Source organism: Salmo salar, chromosome 23 (genome assembly GCF_965601325.2).
Source record: "Salmo salar chromosome 23, fSalSal1, whole genome shotgun sequence".
Classification (NCBI taxonomy): domain Eukaryota; kingdom Metazoa; phylum Chordata; class Actinopteri; order Salmoniformes; family Salmonidae; genus Salmo; species Salmo salar.
Window position 1 is genome coordinate 45,236,230 of NC_138313.1, and position 21,827 is coordinate 45,258,056.

At 44.0% G+C, this 21,827-nt stretch overlaps 1 protein-coding gene across 5 annotated transcripts in view; it reads right to left on the bottom strand.

Moving 5' to 3' along the window:
• LOC106584727 (tight junction protein 1) overlaps nucleotides 1-21,827 on the bottom strand; it is a 181,610-nt gene that overhangs the window by 148,607 nt on the left and 11,176 nt on the right. For all 5 annotated transcript variants that reach the window (XM_082968166.1, XM_082968169.1, XM_082968165.1 and 2 more), the window contains exon 2: nucleotides 9,030-9,267. In XM_082968166.1, coding sequence (XP_082824292.1) covers nucleotides 9,030-9,267 — 238 coding nt within the window. The remainder of the gene's footprint in view (nucleotides 1-9,029; nucleotides 9,268-21,827) is intronic.

The following is a 21,827-nucleotide window of genomic DNA, read 5'->3' on the forward strand; positions in this document are numbered from 1 at the left end:
CATTGGTCACGCAACACAGCCATTGGTTAGGCAACACAGCCATTGGTTAGGCAGCACAGCCATTGGTTAGGCAGCACAGAAGGGTTTTCATCAGCGAGAGCCATTGGTTAGGCAGCACAGAAGGGTTTTCATCAGCGAGAGCCATTGGTTAGGCAGCACAGAAGGGTTTTCGTCAGCGAGAGCCATTGGTTAGGCAGCACAGAAGGGTTTTCATCAGCGAGAGCCATTGGTTAGGCAGCACAGAAGGGTTTTCATCAGCGAGAGCCATTGGTTAGGCAGCACAGAAGGGTTTTCATCAGCGAGAGCCATTGGTTAGGCAGCACAGAAGGGTTTTCATCAGCGAGAGCCATTGGTTAGGCAGCACAGAAGGGTTTTCATCAGCGAGAGCAGGGCTCGTGATTTGGGATGTGGAAGTCTAGTTTTATATACACCAATCCCATTAGCGCAAAAAACTTGAAGGAAGTACATTTTCTTAGAAAATATAATTTTGCCCTGTGCTTCTCCAAGCATGCTCTTGGTATAGCCGATCATTGAGACCACACTAGGACCACTTGATCTATCCCGCCGAGCAGGGATGAGGGGCATCATGAGGTACACATACTATAACAAGCAACTCATTCTCAAACTCTGAGCAATATGACATTTAATCGATTACAAATTACATAACCCTCCCTGGACAAAAAATAAATAAAGTACTAAATACTAATACTATACCCTCCCCCTGACTGAAATTGAAAAAGTAACTATCTCCCATTTTCTTCCTGGGTAACAATTGTGTAAATTTCAATCGTTCCCTTATCAACCACAAACAACACAGCATCATTCAAACTCTAACTGAAACGAATACTTGTTGTATTCGGCGCATGTGACAAAATAAAGTTTGATTTGAACTGAAATGTACTCTAATTATAAAAACATGGTATTTGATTGATAGAGAATGAAAACAATCCTTGCTTTATTAGTTTAGTGGTTAATTGTTATGACTAATCCTATGTTTACTGATTGTGCTTAATGTCCACGATCTCTCCCTCTGTCATAAATAATGAAGGAAAAGTCAATAGGAGTCATTCGGATTTCTAGTGGAGAGAGCAAAGTAAAGTATATTCAATTCAATGCATCATGTTATTAACTATGAGTGAACAGTACGATCATCAATATTCAGTTCAATGCATCATCCAGGCCCCCCTATATGTTTCTTATGATATTAATTAGGCAATTCAAAGTGAATACCTATGGTACATAACACATACCAACCATACATTTTTTTTAAATACGAGAGGCATAGAAAATATGAATTATATTTATTTCATCGTAGTCAGTGATGTGATGTGTGATGTGCCATGGGTCTCATCTGTATGGATGTTCATACACGCACACACGCGCACACACACCCTTCTCCAAAGACCCTGCTCCTGAGTCACTGCTCCTAACATCTGCTGTTTTCCACAGAGGCAGTGGGGTCTCGCAGGCATGCCTTTCATGCCTTCCACACACGTGACACACACACACACACACACACACACACACACACACACACACACACACACACACAGGCAAACAGGCAAACTAAACGCCATGCAAGCTCTACTCCATCCCAGTGTCATATAAGACAGAGCTTCTCCTTACCTCCCTATCACCCTCCTGTACTGTCCTCCTACCTATACACCCTCCTGTACTGTCCTCCTCCCTATACACCCTCCTGTACTGTCCTCCTCCCTATACACCCTCCTGTACTGTCCTCCTCCCTATACACCCTCCTGTACTGTCCTCCTCCCTATACACCCTCCTGTACTGTCCTCCTCCCTATCACCCCTTCCTGTACTGTCCTCCTCCCTATCACCCCTTCCTGTACTGTCCTCCTCCCTATCACCCCTTCCTGTACTGTCCTCCTCCCTATCACCCCTTCCTGTACTGTCCTCCTCCCTATCACCCCTTCCTGTACTGTCCTCCTCCCTATCACACCCTCCTGTCCTCCCTTCACTTCACACAAAACCTCCCACTCTACTGTAATCACACAGCACAAGACCCCTCCCACACTCTCCTTCTCCACGCCTCCACCTCCTCCTTCACATAAGAACCATCTCCTTACAACAAACCCTGAATATGCAGATTGGCTCATTCGGCTGCAGTTGCTGCTCCTCTTTCCCCCATAAATGCAGCTGCAGCACATTCAGAGGACTGAGCAGAGGACTGAGCAGAGGACTGAGCAGAGGAAAAATGCTTACGCTATTTATATTTTTTTTTTTAGGTACGGGGTGCTTTGGGAACCTCTGTTCACAGTAGGCTTTACTGCAGCCAGAAAGGGGATTTTAGGTGTGTGTGTGCATATAGGCACAAGGAGAGGGGGAAAGCAGATTTATTTATATATATATATATATATATATATATATATGAGTGATAATGCACCTTTTAAAGAGTGATTATTTTGATTAGTGCTTTTATCTGGTTTTAATTAGTGCATCCGGTACATCAAATAATCTGAGATTAAAACTGCCTCTGGTACCTCAGATAATCTGGTTTTAAAGATGCATCTAGTACATCAGATGAACTGAGATTTAAAACTGCATCCGGTACATCAAATAATCGGGTTTTAAAACTGCATCCGGTACATCAGATAATCTGAGATTAAAACTGCCTCTGGTACCTCAGATAATCTGGTTTTAAAGATGCATCCGGTACATCAGATAATCTGGGATTAAAGATGGTATATCAAATACCAGTAGGGCCCTCTTAGTTTGTCTGTGTCTGCAATGGCAGTTCTGGTCTAAAGAAGTGCATTATATTCATAGCCACGGAAAGTAGGGTTGTTGAGGGTGATGCAGCGCCCCCTGAAAAATCTGAATTAAAAAAATATATGTTAATAAAAATACATGTTATTTTTTGCTATAAATATTTGTTCACCAAAGTAGTGCACTGGGCCTTTACTAGTATTAGCAGACCGATGTAGCATCTCTGCTTTGGCAAAAAGGGTAATTGTATAATTAAGAACAGAATTTAGCAGGATTCAATAGTTGGAATTGTGAGAGTTGTTGCCCTGTTCCTTTCTCTGTGATGTCATTCTAATGGAATCTAGAAATAACAAAACTCTGTCATCAAACATCCACATCAAATTAAATATTTTTCTTGATCAAATAACATGGGAAAACAACTTTTTTTGCGCAGTATTAATTTACTATCCTTTCAAACCACTTAATTTACATGTACATTATTGTATTGTACATAGGCTGGTCATCTAGGTTAGTACCTGTAGACTTTTCATCACCATGACGAGAAAACAATGTACAACACAGTAATTGAGTACATGGAGACATCAAGTGGTTTGTGATGATGTGGCTCAGTTGGTAGAGAATGACGTGTGCAACACCAGGGTTGTGGGTTCGATTTCCACGGGGGCACCAGTATGAAAAAGTATGAAAATGTACACACTCACTACTGCTCTGGTTAAGAGTGTCTACTAAAATGGAAAAGGAATGAACAGACCATTTCAGTTTTCACATAGAATTAAGTTGCATCTGCAAAAGTATTGTCTTGAAACTTGTAAACATATATCAAGCAAGTTACAAATGCTGGTAAACACTCTTAATACATTTAGTTACAAAAATGTGATGAAAGTAGAGTGCATTGGTCCTTTAGTAGTCCTGTATTACTGGACCAATATAGACAACACACCCCACCCCCCAAACTACTTCCCTGTGATTAGCTATAGAGAAATGGGGGTTCCCTGCTGGTCAAAAGTAGTGCACTAGGGAATAGGGTGCCATTTATCTGGTCAAAAGTAGTGCACTAGGGAATAGGGTGCCATTTATCTGGTCAAAAGTAGTGGACTAGGGAATAGGGTGCCATTTTCTGGTCAAGAGTAGTGCACTATATAGGGCCTGGGATATACTCTAACCTCTGCAGAAAACATTCCTTCCTTAAAATATTCTCTGAACTAGCTGATGGGGGCAAGAAAAATACTGCATAAAAAAACCCACATCTTCTTACTTCTCACATATATAACCAAGGTCCATAGATGGAAATTATCATTATTGTAGAACTCCTCCAGGATATTACTGCAAGAAATTAACAATGCTTCCCAAATGGAACCCTGTTCCCTACCTATACAGTACGCTATTTTAGACCAGGGCCCATAGGAAATAGGGGGGAGGGGGCATTGTGGACGCCACGTATGTTCTGTGGGGGTTTTAAAACTCCTCTGAACAGCAGGAAAGATGACTCATGTCTCTATTGTCTCGGTGAAGAAGTCTAATGTACACAAAGAAAGCCTACGGGGGTGTGTGTGCGAGCGCAAGCAGTACATTTATTCATTAAAAGGAAGCTCAGCTCTTATCCCAACTAAATGAATTCATTATACTGTACATTCACTGCTGCATAATACTGTAAGATAGAAAGATAGATATGAGATGGATAAGTCCGTCACTGGCTAGTTATGTCAACTTACAATGACATTGTCTGAAATTTGTACCCTATTCCCTACATAGTGCCATATTCTGGTCAAAAGTAGTGCACTATATAGGGAATAGGGTCCCATTTTGGGACGCACACATTCTGTCCCTGACATTGTGGTTGTCCTTAGTATAGCAGGGAGGGAGGGAAGGAGGTTAGGAAAAGAGGCAGAATGATAAAATACTAGAAAGAGGTATTGAGAGAAGAGGTATTGCTCTAGATGTAAAGACATATGAATGAAAGAATGGATCAGAAAATATAAATAAATAAATAAATGTAACCTTTATTTAAACTAGGCAAGTCCGTTAAGAACAAATTATTATTTACAATGACGGCCTACAAAGAGGCTAAGCAACCTCTCCTCTCTTCTTCCCCAGTGTCTGTTCTTCCAGGAATGGTTCATAGTCCTTCTCCCTTTATCTCTGTTGTGCTTTCTGCAGCCTTAGCACAAACATCTGATTCAAGCTTTCTGTGAACAAGTGGTCATCTTGCCAACACAATGACAGTGAGAGTGGGCCCACAGCCACGGCACCACCCCCTGGCCATGAAGTCAAAGGGATGAGCCATCAAACATGAAAACAGAAACAGACAGCCCCCTATTATGGAGTAATAACTACAATATCCAGCAAGGAGCATTATATTTGTATTAATGGTCCTGAATTATATACATATTTACAACCCGACAAATCATATATTCACTTCCAAACATAACTGAAAGAGTCAAATTGATACTGCAAGGGACAGGTGTTGAAAATCTGAATATATATATAAACACTGTGGTGCAACGAGACAGATTCCTGTTTGTTTATTCAATGCATCTATCTGTCCCTATCCAAATAATCCAGAAATGGACCAAATGCTATGAAGCATGGATGTTGTTTATGAGTATAAATGCCGTTGAGTCTGGCTGTGAATGCCGTCAACCGCCACCGTTAACGGCGCTTGCCGACCAGTGTTAAAATAGTTCAACTTTTGCAGTCAGCCGTGGCGTTGTTTCTTCCGGATGTTGATATGCACTGTTTGTTTACCATAGCAACGCATACAGTCGTGTTCCCACGGGGGACCAGTACAGGGAAAAAAATGTATGAAATGTATGCATTCACTACTGTAAGTCGCTCTGGATAAGAGCGTCTGCTAAATTACTAAAATGTAAATGTAAAATGTGTTTTACCGTCACCGTCTTATGAGTATAAACAACACTATGAAACCAAGAGACCCCAGTACAGCAGTAACAGGCCTGAGGGGTACACCTCATACCAGTCCGTGGAGCTGAAAGACGGTGACGGTAAAACACATGTTACATTTACATTTTAGTCATTTAGCAGACTCTCTTATCCAGAGCGACTTACAGTATTGAATGCATACATTTCATTTTTTTTTTTTCCTGCACTGGTCCCCCGTGGGAACACAACTGTATGCGTTGCTATGGTGATTTCAGTAAACAAACAGTGCATATCAACATCCGGAAGAAACAACGCCACGGCTGACTGCAAAAGTTGAACTATTTTAACGCTGGTCGGCAAGCGCCGTTAACGGTGGCGGTTGACGGTATTCACAGCCAGACTCAACGGCATTTACCGTTGTGCTCCCGTTGAAAACAATGACATCCGGTTTGCCGTCTACCTTCTACGTCGTACCATCTAAACGCAGCATAAGAAAGTTAAACTTAGATAATGTATTTTTGTGTTGTTGAGTCAGTTAGACCGTGCCTATTTAAAGGCAAGTTATCTGGCTAAGTCATTGATCTTACTTGGCTGCATACCCCTCTGACTGAGGTTTTAGTGCTATAAAAACTAATGATTAGACATGCCACAATGTATTTTTATTTTATTTAACTAGGCAAGTCAGTAAAGAACACATTCTTCTTTACCATGACGGCCTAGGAACAGTGTGTTAACAGAATGACAGATTTTTACCTTGTCAGCTCGGGGGATTCAATCTAGCAACCTTTTAGGTTACTGACCCACTAGGCTACCCTGCCGCCCCAATTATAGTGATTGTTCTTCAATCAAAACCTAATGCAAGATCACATTAGTTTTTGTTTTAGTATAAAACACACTATGAATCCGTCCCAGATCTCCGCATCAGCAGTTTGGTTCTCCAGCCCTGTGTGAAGGAGCTTTTAGTAGTGGGAGGATGTCATTAAACTAATGGTGATAACGTTACATGTCACAACCAATCAAATAGTAGCAGAGGCCATATGTGAGGTTGTAGTGTGATGCTGTAGTACAAGGCATCAGATGATTTTTTTTTACTCAGTGTTTTGATCTGTTCCTATCCAAATAAACCAGAAATGAATAAAACATTTGTGAAGCAGTGGACTTGTTTTCCCACACTATGTGAGTGAGGTTGTAGTAGGATGCTGCTGGAAAGAGATCCACTCCACTGCTCCTCTCTCCTCTCCCCAGGTCCTCTCCTCTCCATAGCTGCAGCCCCTCATCACTCACTGATAGGTAGATCTTTCCTCCTCTCAACTCCTCTCTCCTCTCCCCGGGTCCTCTCCTCTCCACAGCTGCAGCCCCTCATCACTCACTGATAGGTAGATCTTTCCTCCTCTCAACTCCTCTCTCCTCTCTCCGGGTCCTCTCCTCTCCCCGGGTCCTCTCCTCTCCACAGCTGCAGCCCCTCATCACTCACTGATAGTTAGATCTTTCCTCCTCTCAACTCCTCTCTCCAGGTCCTGTCCTCTCCTCTCTCCGGGTCCTCTCCTCTCCCCTCCCGGGTCCTCTCCTCTCCCCTCCCGGGTCCTCTCCTCTCCCCTCCCCGGGTCCTCTCCTCTCTCCGGGACCTCTCCCCTCCCCGGGTCCTCTCCACAGCTGCAGCCCCTCATCACTGTAATGCGGACCGTTACTTCCATCAGCTGCGTTTGGGTTTGAGCTAGTCAGCAAGTTTCCCTTTCCCTCTCTCTTGTGCAATGTACACACACACACACACACACACACACAGTGTGCTAAAGTCATATACAGTGTGAGAGGCCAGAGGCCATCAGCTGTGTTCTTAGTCTCTAGAGAGAGAGAGAGAGAGAGAGAGACACAATGACGTGACAGTGGCCTCTCTGGCTCTTTGAACCTGAAACTGAGGTGTGTGCGTTTGTGCGAGCGTGCATATATCCTGTGTGCGTGAGAGATTGACAGCTCATAAAGACATAACGAGTTTGCAGTAAGTCACTCTGAGTCACTCCTCTCCGTGAGGACAGACATGCGGACGGACAGCAGCAGGACCATCATGGAAATAAGCCTTTAGAGTTTCATTGTGTATTATAAACTGGGTGGTTTGACACCTGAATGCTGATTGGCTGACAGCCATGGTATATCAGACCGTATACCACGGGTACGACAAAACATTTATTTTTAATGCTTTAATTACTTTGGTAACCAGTTTTATAATAGCAATAAGGCACCTTGGCTGTAAAAACAGCCCTTAGCCGTGGTATATTGGCCATATACCACACCCCCTCGGGCCTTATTGTTTAATTATCCTTCATAGTTGTTATGTCACCACTGTCTCCTGCCAGAGCACACTTCCATGTACTTTTAATGATCAAATAAATCAAACCAAATTCAGAGATGGATACTACAACTGAGCACAAGCTGGCTACTTGGACCAACCAGCCTTCGTCCTCTCAGCCTGCCTCTGAACCAAGTACATCCATGAACCTGAACCTGGCTGAGGTTCCAATGTCTCAGTGAGGCAGGGTGACTGTGGTTCCAATGTCTCAGTGAGGCAGAGTGACTGTGGTTCCAATGTCTCAGTGAGGCAGGGTGACTGTGAGTTCAATACAAGTGTAACAGTTTTTCTTCCGTCCCTCTCCTCGCCCCTACCTGGGCTCGAACCAGGGACCCTCTGCACACATCAACAACTGCCTCACACAAAGCATCGTTACCTATCGTTCCACAAAAGCCGCGGCCCTTGCAGAGCAAGGGGAACAACTACTTCAAGGTCTCAGAGCGAGTGACGCCACCGATTGAAACGCTATTAGCGCGCACCCCGCTAACTAGCTAGCCATTTCACACAGGTTACACTAGCATGGGCCACATGCACTGAATGTGTCACTACCAATGCTGACAGTTCAGTAAATCACTCTGGAAATGAACTTATCATTACTTAGGTGCAACATGGAGCTAGCTCATATAAACATGTACATAGGTCCATATACAAAACATATATGCACTGACTCACTGTACTGTAAGTCACTTTGGATAGGAGCGTCTGCTAAATGACCATATTACTAGCTAGGGCTATGTAGCTAGCTCACATAAACATGTACATGGCATGTGGTGCAAAGGAGGTTGGTGGCACCCTAATTAGGGAGGACGGGCTTGTGGTAACGACTGGAGCGGAACAAGTGGAATGGTATCAAATACATGGTTTCCAGGTGTTTGATGCCGTTCCATTTGTTCCGTTCCAGACATTATTATGAGCCGTCCTCACCTCAGCAGCCTCCACTGGTTTGGGGTCATATTGAATCTGTAAATGTTACCAGTTCTGTCTGTTTGAATAAAATCATCTGCTAAATTACCATATTATTACTTAGGGGCTTGAAGTAATAGGAAAAAGTCTTGTCATATAGTGTCTTCACTTACGTTGGAGTCCAGCAGGTCGATGCTGTCCAGGCTCTTGCTCCTGTGGATGCGTCCTTTGATCCTGCGTAGCGAAGGCTTGGCCTGATGTATGCTGCTCACAGACGATGATGCAGAGATCGAGCCGCTCCCGTGTCCTAGCCCGTGACCGTGTCCGTGTCCGTGTCCCTGACCTAGGCCTTGACCCCGGCTGGCTCTGCCGTGTGGGAGATTGCCGGGGTGGAGGAGGCTGGGGTGAATCCTGAGGGTCAGACAAAAACATCCCATCAGGATCATCATACTGAACACACTCTGAGAATAGAAGAGACGAGAATATAAATTGTCACTGAAGGTCAAATCGGTTGCAGCAAAACTACAAGCAATTATCAGTGGACAAGTGCCTGGCCTCTAGTGTTAGCAGGACTGTGTCTTAGTGAATGAACCATAGTGTTAGCAGGACTGTGTCTTAGTGAATGAACCATAGTGTTAGCAGTACAGGACTGTGTCTTAGTGAATGAACCATAGTGTTAGCAGGACTGTGTCTTAGTGAATGAACCATAGTGTTAGCAGGACTGTGTCTTAGTGAATGAACCATAGTGTTAGCAGGACTGTGTCTTAGTGAATGAACCATAGTGTTAGCAGTACAGGACTGTGTCTTAGTGAATGAACCATAGCGTTAGCAGGACTGTGTCTTAGTGAATGAACCATAGTGTTAGCAGGACTGTGTCTTAGTGAATGAACCATAGTGTTAGCAGGACTGTGTCTTAGTGAATGAACCATAGTGTTAGCAGGACTGTGTCTTAGTGAGTGAACCATAGCTGTTAGCAGGGACTGTGTCTTAGTGAATGAACCATAGTGTTAGCAGGACTGTGTCTTAGTGAATGAACCATAGTGTTAGTAGGACTGTGTCTTAGTGAATGAACCATAGTGTTAGCAGGACTGTGTCTTAGTGAATGAACCATAGTGTTAGCAGTACAGGACTGATGGGCCAGTACGGGGGGGAAAAATGTATGAAATGTATGCATTCACTATTGTAAGTCGCTCTGGATAAGAGCGTCTGCTAAATGACTAAAATGGATAAGAGCGTCTGCTAAATGACTAAAATGTAAATGTAAAAATTTACTAATCTGATGGATATCATGGTTTCCAGATTAAGTCTAGTCCTGGCCTAAAAAACACTGTAAATGGAGATGCCCAAACCAGTCCTAAACTTTTAAGGACTCGGTAAGCTCTATTATCAGAGCCAGCCCACAATGCACCACAGGCGTGACTGAGTGAGAAAGAAAAGTAACACAAACAGACAATAATAAGCCGACAGACTGACTGTGAATAGAGAAGACCAGGATGGTCCTTCTTCATATTTGTTTCTATAAAGGCCACAGTTCCCTATTGAATTACCTGGCATTTAAAGCAGTGGTGTATACTAGGATTTATTTTGATTAAATGCCACACAGTCTCTGGCTGTTTAAACCTGGAGCTGACGTGTGTGTATGCGCGTGTGTGTGCGGGCCTGAGACAGGCCCTGTAGTAAGGAGAGACAGTTATAGCTTGGTAACTGTATAGCTACATCAGGTAATACTTTGATTGAGCAAACTACCAGAAATAAATACAAAAATAATGAAAGGAGCAGACACAAGGTGTCACGATCGTCGTACAGAGAGGACCAAGGCGCAGCGTGAGTTGAGTTCCACATCATTTTAATTCACAGTGAAACAACAAAACGTCCCACGAACGTGAAGTACAGCGCGCACATAGGCACTAACGGAAACAATATCCCACAAAGCAGGTGGGAGAAAGGGCTTCCTAAATATGATCCCCAATTAGAGGCAACGATTACCAGCTGCCTCTAATTGGGAACCATACAACTCACCAACATAGAAATAGAATGATTAGAACACCCCCCTAGTCATGCTCTGACCTAAACACCATAGAGAACCAAGGGCTAGAGCAGGGGAGTTTAACCCATGTAGTACTGGTAATCTACAGGAGAGAGAATGTGCTAGAGCAGGGGAGTTTAACCCATGTAGTACTGGTGATATACAGGAGAGAGAATGTGCTAGAGCAGGGGAGTTTAACCCATGTAGTACTGGTGATCTACAGGAGAGAGAACGTGCTAGAGCAGGGGAGTTTAACCCATGTAGTACTGGTGATATACAGGAGAGAGAATGTGCTAGAGCAGGGGAGTTTAACCCATGTAGTACTGGTGATCTACAGGAGAGAGAATGTGCTAGAGCAGGGAAGTTTAACCCATGTAGTACTGGTGATATACAGGAGAGAGAATGTGCTAGAGCAGGGGAGTTTATTTCAAATGTTTATTTATTTATTTATTTATTATTATGTTTTAATTCTTATATATATATTTTTGGGGGTTTATAAATGTTTATCCCCAATTTCGTGATATCCAACTGGTAGTTACTCGAAGGTCAAGATGTCACGGCTGTCAAAAGGAGATGACCAAAGTTTCACATTTTATTTACTCTGTGAAACTATGCATTACATAAATAAACTGAATACACAAAACAACAAACCGTGACGCAGAGGAGAAACAAACACTACTCAAAAATAATCACCCACAAAACCCAGGAAGAAAAACCCCTACTTAAGTATGATCTCCAATTAGAGACAACGAGGACCAGCTGCCTCTAATTGGAGATCATCCCAAACAAGCCAACATAGAAATACAAAAACTAGGACCTAAGAACATAGAAATAGAAAACATAGAAAAACACAAAACACCCCCTGTCACGCCCTACTCTACCATAGAAAATAACATCTTACTATGGTCAGGACGTGACACAAGAGCCATGCGTCCTTTGAAACACGACCCCGCCAAGCCGCACTGCATCTTGACACACTGCTCACTTAACCTGGAAGCCAGCCGCACCAATGTGTCGGAGGAAACACAGTAAAACTGGCGACCGCAGTCAGCGTGCATGTGCCCAACCTGCCACAAGGAGTCGCTAGAGCACGATCGGACAAGGACATCCCAGCCGGAAAAACCCTCCCCTAACCCGGACGACGCTGGGCCAATTGTGCGCCGTCTCTCGCGGTCGCGGCTGGCTACGACAGAGCCTGGGATCGAACCCGGATCTGTAGTGATGCCTCTAGTACTGCGATGCAGTGCCTTAGACCACTGCGGCACTTGGGAGGGCTTTGACTGTCTTGACAGAACATGCTTAACCAGGATTTACTCTCAAACGATACTTGAGAGAGGAGAGGAAAGGGAGGGAAAGGAAGAGGGGAGAGAGGGAGAGAGATCCATTTCCATTTTAAGTGGCTGACCATGATACTCCAGAGGGTTTTGTGACTAAATGTTTAAAAAGTGGTGAAAGAAAAAGAGAGGAATAACCTATGAGCGGAAACAGAGCGGTGAAGCTCGTAAAAAGAAAAATGCCTTTTCAGATGGATTTTCTGTGAGAAAATGTGTAACGCATGCATAATAACAGAACAACAGAGTTGAAAGGTCACTCCGGTCAGCGCTCACTCCTTCTACACCCATCACCTGGAGCAATGAAAGATGCCAGGCGAGGACTTTTTAGACAAATGAGACAGAGCCAAAGTGACTAAGACGAGCAGCTGACAGGAAAGAGGATGCATCACAGACCAAAGGTAGTCTTGCACAGTCAGAGGCCATCTCTTACACGTTGATTCTAGAACAGACGTCGGCCAATAGCCTTCAGGCAGGAAGTCAAAGAGGGTAACTTATTGCCTTCTGCTACAGTGGGATGGCTAGATAGTGTTTATGTCACTAATGGTACCCTATTCCCTACATACTGTACTACCTTTGACTAGAGCCTTGTGGGCACTGGTCAAAGTAGTGCACTGTATAGGGAATAGCTCTGGTGAGAAGTAGTGCACTATATAGGGAATAGCTCTGGTGAGAAGTAGTGCACTATATAGGGAATAGGGTGCCATTTGGAGACAGACGTCCTAGTCTGTTTTTGATCTACGTTGTTTAATAGAATACACGTACAGGTGTTATGATGGAGATTATACCGCCACTCTAGGTGGAACACTGATTCATCAAAAGTTGGTTTCTTACACACACACACACGCGCATTTGGCATAGAGTTCCAAGCTGCACCCAGCATGCACCCAGCATGCAGGCTTTTAGAAGGTCAGGAGATCGTTTACTTCTGTTCTGCTTACTGTAAGACTTCATCTTTTAGAAGGTAAGGCACCATAGTCAGGCTCCCGAGTGGCGCAGCGGTCTAAGGCACTGCATCTCAGTGCTAGAGGCGCCACTACAGACCCTGATTCGATTCCAGGCTGTATCACAACCGGACGTGATCGGGTGTCCCATAGGGCGGAGGACAATTGGCCCAGTGTTGTTAGGGTTTGGCCGGGGTAGGCCGTCATTATAAATAAGTAGACCATCAGCAGAACCTCTATCAGCAGAACATCAGCAGAACATCAACATACCATTAACAGAACCTCTAACAGCAGACCATCAACAGAACCTCTATCAGCAGAACATCAGCCAGCAGAACCACCATCAGCAGAACCTCTATCAGCAGACCATCAACAGAACCTCTAACAGCAGAACATCAGCAGAACATCAGCAGAACATCAACATACCATTAACAGAACCTCTAACAGCAGACCATAAACAGAACCTCTAACAGCAGAACATCAACAGAACCTCTAACAGCAGAACATCAACAGAACCTCTAACAGCAGAACATTAATAGAACATAAACAGAACCTCTAACAGCAGAACATCAACAGAACCTCTAACAGCAGAACATCAACAGAACCTCTAACAGCAGACCATTAATAGAACCTCTAACAGCAGACCATTAATAGAACATCAACAGAACCTCTATCAGCAGAACATTAATAGAACATCAACAGAACCTCTATCAGCAGACCATCAACAGAACCTCTAGCAGCAGAACATTAATAGAACATCAACAGAACCTCAACAGCTGAACATCAACAGAACCTCTAACAGCAGAACATTAATAGAACATCAACAGAACCTCTAACAGCAGAACATTACATCCAGAACCTCTATCAGCAGACCATCAACAGAACATAAACAGAACCTCTATCAGCAGAACATCAACAGAACCTCTATCAGCAGAACATCAACAGAACCTCTATCAGCAGAACATCGACAGAACATCAACAGAACCTCTATCAGCAGAACATCGACAGAACCTCTTATTTATAATGCTCTCTACCCGCTCTCTAAGTACTTCTTTATTCACACACTTCACACACACAGCGTCTTTATTCATAACATACACACACTCATATACATCTCATAGCATACACACTCACAGTGTGGCAAGTGTTTGACGTAGTGTTTTGGTAACTATTAGCGACGCTGGACAGCAGCTTGCATCAGAGAGTCAGCAGAGATGTGTATGTAGAGACAGAGACTGGGAAATCTCAAGCTAGACACTGTGTGCAGAAACAACGTCCTGTTTCATTAGGAGGAGGCTGTCTATCAGTAACACGGATATACACTGCCTTCAGAAAGTATTCATACCCCTTGACTTTTTCCACATTTTATTGTTACAGCCTAAATTCAACATGGATTACAGAGATGTTTTTTTCTTCTCTCACCTATCTACACACAATACCCCATAATGACAAAGGGAAAACATGTTTTTAGAAATGTTAGCACATTTATTGATAATGAAATCCAGAAATATATCATTTACGTTGTATTCACACCCCTGCGTTGTGTGCCAAGCTTGTAGAGTCATACCCAAGAAGACTCGGGGCTGGTGCTTCAACAAAATACTGAGTAAAGGGTCTGAATACTCATGTAAATGTGATATTTCCGTGTTTTATTATAAAAAGAATTGCAACAATTCTTGCTTTCTCATTATCTGGTATTGTTTGTAGATTGATGAGGGGGAAAAAACTATTTAATCCATTTTTAGAATAAGGCTGTAACGTAATAAAATGTGTAAAAAGTCAAGGGGTCTGAATACTTTCCGAATACTCTGTAAGTAAATAAGATCAATGTCCCATGATGACGCATACAGATCCAGTACAGAGTGATAATGTAGTTCAGTACAGAGGGTGGTAATGTACTGTAGTCCAGTACAGAGGGTGATAATGTACTGTAGTTCAATATAGGGTGATAATGTACTGTAGTTCAGTACAGAGGGTGATAATGTACTGTAGTCCAGTACAGAGGATGATAATATACTGTAGTCCAGTACATATGGTGGTAATGTACTATAGTTCAGTACAGAGGGTGGTAATGTAGTTCAGTACAGAGGGTGGTAATGTAGTTCAGTACAGATTGATAATATAGTTCAGTACATTGGGTGGTAATGTAGTTCAGTACAGAGGGTGGTAATGTAGTTCAGTACAGAGGATGATAATATACTGTAGTCCAGTACATATGGTGTTAATGTACTGTAGTCCAGTACAGAGGGTGGTAATGTAGTTCAGTATAGAGTGATAATATAGTTCAGTACATAGGGTGGTAATGTAGTTCAGTACATATGGTGGTAATGTAGTTCAGTACATATGGTGGTACTGTAGTCCAGTACAGAGGGTGGTAATGTACTGTAGTCCAGTACAGAGGGTGGTAATGTACTGTAGTCCAGTACAGAGGGTGGTAATGTACTGTAGTCCAGTACAGAGGGTGGTAATGTACTGTTGTTCAATATAGGGTGATAATGTACTGTAGTCCAGTACAGAGGGTGGTAATGTACTGTAGTCCAGTACAGAGGGTGGTAATGTACTGTAGTCCAGTACAGAAGGTGGTAATTCAATACAACATGGTGATAATGTAGTTCAGAGAAGTTGTTACAAAGAAAAGGGACCAGGGACAAGATACATCATTAATCAGGACTTTTTAAATCAAACCCCTAATTCACAATTTTTCCAATGTTTTTCTCTGTGTCTCTCTCTCTCTCTCTGTTTGTGTGTCTGTCTGTCTGTGTGTCTGTCTGTGTGTCCTGCAGAGCCATCAGGTTGTATGATTAGCCGGAGCAATACGGGGTACTGCTTCATCAGCAAGTCAATATGGAAGTTCCGCTCCATCCCATCCAGCTTGGCTAATGCTAATTTCACATTTGACAAGCACTGGACTGGAGACACACACACACACACACACACACACACACACACACACACACACACACACACACACACACACACACACACACACACACACACACACACACACACACACAGAAGCAATATAATAAAAATCCTAATTGTGTCCACACACACATATTGTGTTCTGTCCAACCAACAGCACTAGCAGGTGCTACATGGGTGTCGGTTCACTGCAGAATGTGTGCAGTGAGACATCACCTCCACCTAGCTAGCCAACCCCTATCAATACACTGACTGACCTGGCATTCACTCACTCACACTCACTCACACACTCTCACTCTCTCACACACACACTCACTCTCACACACACTCACATACTCTCACTCTCACACACTCTCACTCTCTCACACACACACACACTCTCACTCATTCACTCACTCAAACACTCTCACTCACACACTCACTCACTCACTCTCACACACTCTCACTCTCTCACACACACACTCTCACACACTCACATACTCTCACTCTCACACACTCTCACTCTCTCACACACACACACACTCTCACTCACTCACTCACTCTCTCACTCACTCACACACACACTCACTCACTCACTCACTCTTACACTCACTCACTCTCACACACACTCTCACACACTCACACACTCTCACCACACTCTCACACACACTCACTCACACTCACACACACACCACTCTCACTCACTCACACACTCTCACTCACTCACTCACTCACTCACTCACTCACTCACTCACTCACACTCTCACTCACTCACTCACACTCTCACTCACACACTCTCACTCTCACTCACTCACTCACTCACACACTCACTCACAATCTCACTCTTACTCACATACTCTCACTCACTCACTCTTACTCACACACTCTCACTCTCACTTACTCACACACTCTCACTCTCACACACTCACTCACTCTCACACACTCACACACACTCTCACTCCACTCACACACTCTCATTCACTCACACACACTCACTCACTCACACACACTCTCACTCTCACTCACTCACTCACTCACACTCACTCACTCTCACACACACTCTCACACTCACTCACTCTCACTCTCACACTCACTCTCACACACTCTCACACACACTCACTCACACACACACTCTCACTCACTCACACACTCTCACACACACTCTCACTCACTCACACTCACACACTCTCACTCTCACACACACTCACACACTCTCACACACTCACTCACACACTCACAATCTCACTCTTACTCACATACTCTCACTCTCACTCACACTCTCTCACACTCTCACACACTCACACACTCTCACTCACTCACACGCTCTCACTCACAATCTCACTCTTACTCACATACGCTCACTCACTCACTCACACACTCACTCACTCACTCTCACACACTCTCACTCTCTCACACACACACTCTCACACACTCACATACTCTCACTCTCACACACTCTCACTCTCTCACACACACACACACTCTCACTCACTCACTCACTCTCTCACCACTCACACACACACTCACTCACTCACTCACTCTTACACTCACTCACTCTCACACACACTCTCACACACTCTCACACTCTCACACACTCTCACACACACTCACTCACACTCACACACACACACTCTCACTCACTCACACACTCTCACTCACTCACTCACTCACTCACTCACTCACTCACTCACACTCTCACTCACTCACTCACACTCTCACTCACACACTCTCACTCTCACTCACTCACTCACTCACACACTCACTCACAATCTCACTCTTACTCACATACTCTCACTCACTCACTCTTACTCACACACTCTCACTCTCACTTACTCACACACTCTCACTCTCACACACTCACTCACTCTCACACACTCACACACACTCTCACTCACTCACACACTCTCATTCACTCACACACACTCACTCACTCACACACACTCTCACTCTCACTCACTCACTCACTCACACTCACTCACTCTCACACACACTCTCACACTCACTCACTCTCACTCTCACACTCACTCTCACACACTCTCACACACACTCACTCACACACACACTCTCACTCACTCACACACTCTCACACACACTCTCACTCACTCACACTCACACACTCTCACTCTCACACACACTCACACACTCTCACACACTCACTCACACACTCACAATCTCACTCTTACTCACATACTCTCACTCTCACTCACACTCTCTCACACTCTCACACACTCACACACTCTCACTCACTCACACGCTCTCACTCACAATCTCACTCTTACTCACATACGCTCACTCACTCACTCACTCACTCACTCACTCACTCTCACACACTCACACACTCACACACTCTCACTCACTTACACACTCTCACTCACTCACACACTCTCACTCACACACTCACTCACTCACTCACTCACACTCACTCACTCTCACTCTCTCACACACTCTCACTCTCACACACACTCACACACTCTCACACACACTCACACTCACTCTCACACACACTCTCACTCTCACACACTCTCACACACACACTCTCACACTCTCACTCACACACTCACTCACACACTCACTCACAATCTCACTCTTACTCACATACTCTCACTCACACTCTCTCACACTCTCACACTCTCACTCTCTCACACTCTCACACTCTCACTCACTCACACACTCTCACTCACTCACACGCTCTCACTCACTCACTCACTCACTCACTCACTCACTCACTCACTCACACACACTCTCTCACACTCTCACACTCTCACACACTCACACACTCTCACTCACTCACACGCTCTCACTCACTCACACACTCTCACACACACTCACACACTCTCACACACACTCACACACTCACTCACACACTCTCACTCTCACACACTCTCACTCTCACACTCACTCACTCACACACACTCACTCACACACTCTCACTCTCACACACTCTCACTCTCACACACTCTCACTCACACTCACACACTCACACTCTCACACACACTCACACACTCTCACACACTCACTCACTCACTCTCACTCACACACTCTCACTCTTACTCCACACCCACTCCTCACTCACACACTCACACACTCTCACTTACTCACACACTCTCACTCACACACTCACTCTCACACACTCTCACTCTCATACACTCACACACTCTCACACACCCACTCACTCACTCACTCACTCACTCACTCTCACTCACTCACATGCTCTCACTCTTACTCACTCACTCGCTCACTCGCTCACTCACACACTCTCACTCACACACACTCTCACCCTCCACACACACACACACTCACTCACTCACTCACTCACTCACTCACTCACTCACTCACTCACTCACTCACTCACTCACTCACTATCCCTATTGTCTCTTCATCGTGCTAACCCAAACAGACTTGTACTGGCTCAGATCTTTTCCCTCCACATTGTCCTTTGAAGTCACAGTTGCGGTCACCTTACATATTATAATCAGATCTATTTCAACAGTATTGTGCCGACCTGAACCGTACTGTGCTGGCTTGGATATGTTCTTTTCACATTGTTCTTTCCAGCACGGTCCCAGGAACTATGGTGGATGTGTAACCAGGCCAGTGCCGTACAGCTGGGCTCAGCTCAGTCGTGTTGAAAACACCCACATAATGAAGACATGAATCAGCTCATTTTATGATGTCCACACTCTGTTATTGTTTCCCCTCCTAGGTTGTGACACAGTTTCCCAGAGTGCAGCTCTCCTCAGTTCAGTTTGGCTCACTAGTGTTAAAATGGTTCTTCTCTATCTACTGTAGACCTTTTGTTGAGCCCGAATAACTAATTATGCTGTGTTTAGCCTGTGTCCTTCCGTTGTTGTGGTAGACATTTTTAGCAGATGAAAGTAAATGGAAACATTTAAAACAACAGAAATCTAGCTAAGGGAACATGTGGTGTTAGCTGCAGCAGTTAACCCTGAGGGCTTGACAACAACAGAGTGGAAAGTTCCTTTACGCTGGTTAAGTCGTGTGTGTGCTCCTGTGTGTGTGCTCCTGTGTGTGTGCTCCTGTGTGTGTGCTCCTGTGTGTGTTTGTGTGCGTGTGCGTGTGTGTTTGTGTACGCGTGTGTGCATGCTTATGTGTGTATGTGAAGAGGGATGTTTTTTAAGACTACAGGGAATAGGAACAGCTGTTTGCTAACTGTAACTCTGATTTAGTGTAGTCGCACAGATCAAACCCTCAAGACATGCTAACCTCTCACCATTACAATAACAAGGGAGGTTAGCATTTTATATCAAACCCTCAAGACATGCTAACCTCTCAACATTACAATAACAGGGGAGGTTAGCATTTTATATCATACCCCCAAGACATGCTAATATATCACCATTACAATAACAGGGGAGGTTAGCATTTTATATCATACACCCAAGACATGCGAATATATCACCATTACAATAACAGGGGAGGTTAGCATTTTATATCATACCCCCAAGACATGCTAATATATCACCATTACAATAACGGGAGGTTAGCATTTTGGGGGGGTATTATATTTATGCCTCTGTAACTTTCTCACACATCAATATTCACCATTCATTCAAGATTATCTGTAATCATGGTAGCATCCACATTAATGTAGAAGTGTTTAGAAACATATTTTATTCTTATTTACAGTAAATGTGACTCCAGAATGACACAATAAATTATTTACCATTTAATTTCTATTGGGCACAAAATAATCTGAAACACAAGCAGAACAAACAGCAAATGCATCCAAGCTTGATGCAGTCATTGCGATCTATGAATATGGGACCAAATACTAAACGTTTTACTACTTTAATACACATATAAGTGAATTTGTCCCAATACTTTCGGTCCCTTAAAATGGGGGGGACGATGTAAAAAAAGTGCTGAAATTTCTAAACGGTTCATCCGATATAGATGACAATACACTCAGATTAAAGCTGACAGTCTGCACAGTCTGCATCAACTCAAATCCAATGTGCTGGAGTACAGAGCCAAAACGACAACAAAAATGTTTCATTGTCCCAATACTTTTGTAGTTCACTGTACACAGCAATGTTCTTCACACGGTCACTGCTTATATCTACCTCTGGTTCTGCCTGGTTAAATCTACCTCTGGTTCTGCCTGCTTAAATCTACCTCTGGTTCTGCCTGCTTAAATCTACCTCTGGTTCTGCCTGCTTAAATCTACCTCTGGTTCTGCCTGGTTAAATCTACCTCTGGTTCTGCCTGCTTAAATCTACCTCTGGTTCTGCCTGGTTAAATCTACCTCTGGTTCTGCCTGCTTAAATCTACCTCTGGTTCTGCCTGCTTAAATCTACCTCTGGTTCTGCCTGGTTAAATCTACCTCTGGTTCTGCCTGGTTAAATCTACCTCTGGTTCTGCCTGGTTAAATCTACCTCTGGTTCTGCCTGGTTAAATCTACCTCTGGTTCTGCCTGCTTAAATCTACCTCTGGTTCTGCCTGCTTAAATCTACCTCTGGTTCTGCCTGGTTAAATCTACCTCTGGTTCTGCCTGGTTAAATCTACCTCTGGTTCTGCCTGGTTAAATCTACCTCTGGTTCTGCCTGGTTAAATCTACCTCTGGTTCTGCCTGCTTAAATCTACCTCTGGTTCTGCCTGCTTAAATCTACCTCTGGTTCTGCCTGGTTAAATCTACCTCTGGTTCTGCCTGCTTAAATCTACCTCTGGTTCTGCCTGCTTAAATCTACCTCTGGTTCTGCCTGCTTAAATCTACCTCTGGTTCTGCCTGCTTAAATCTACCTCTGGTTG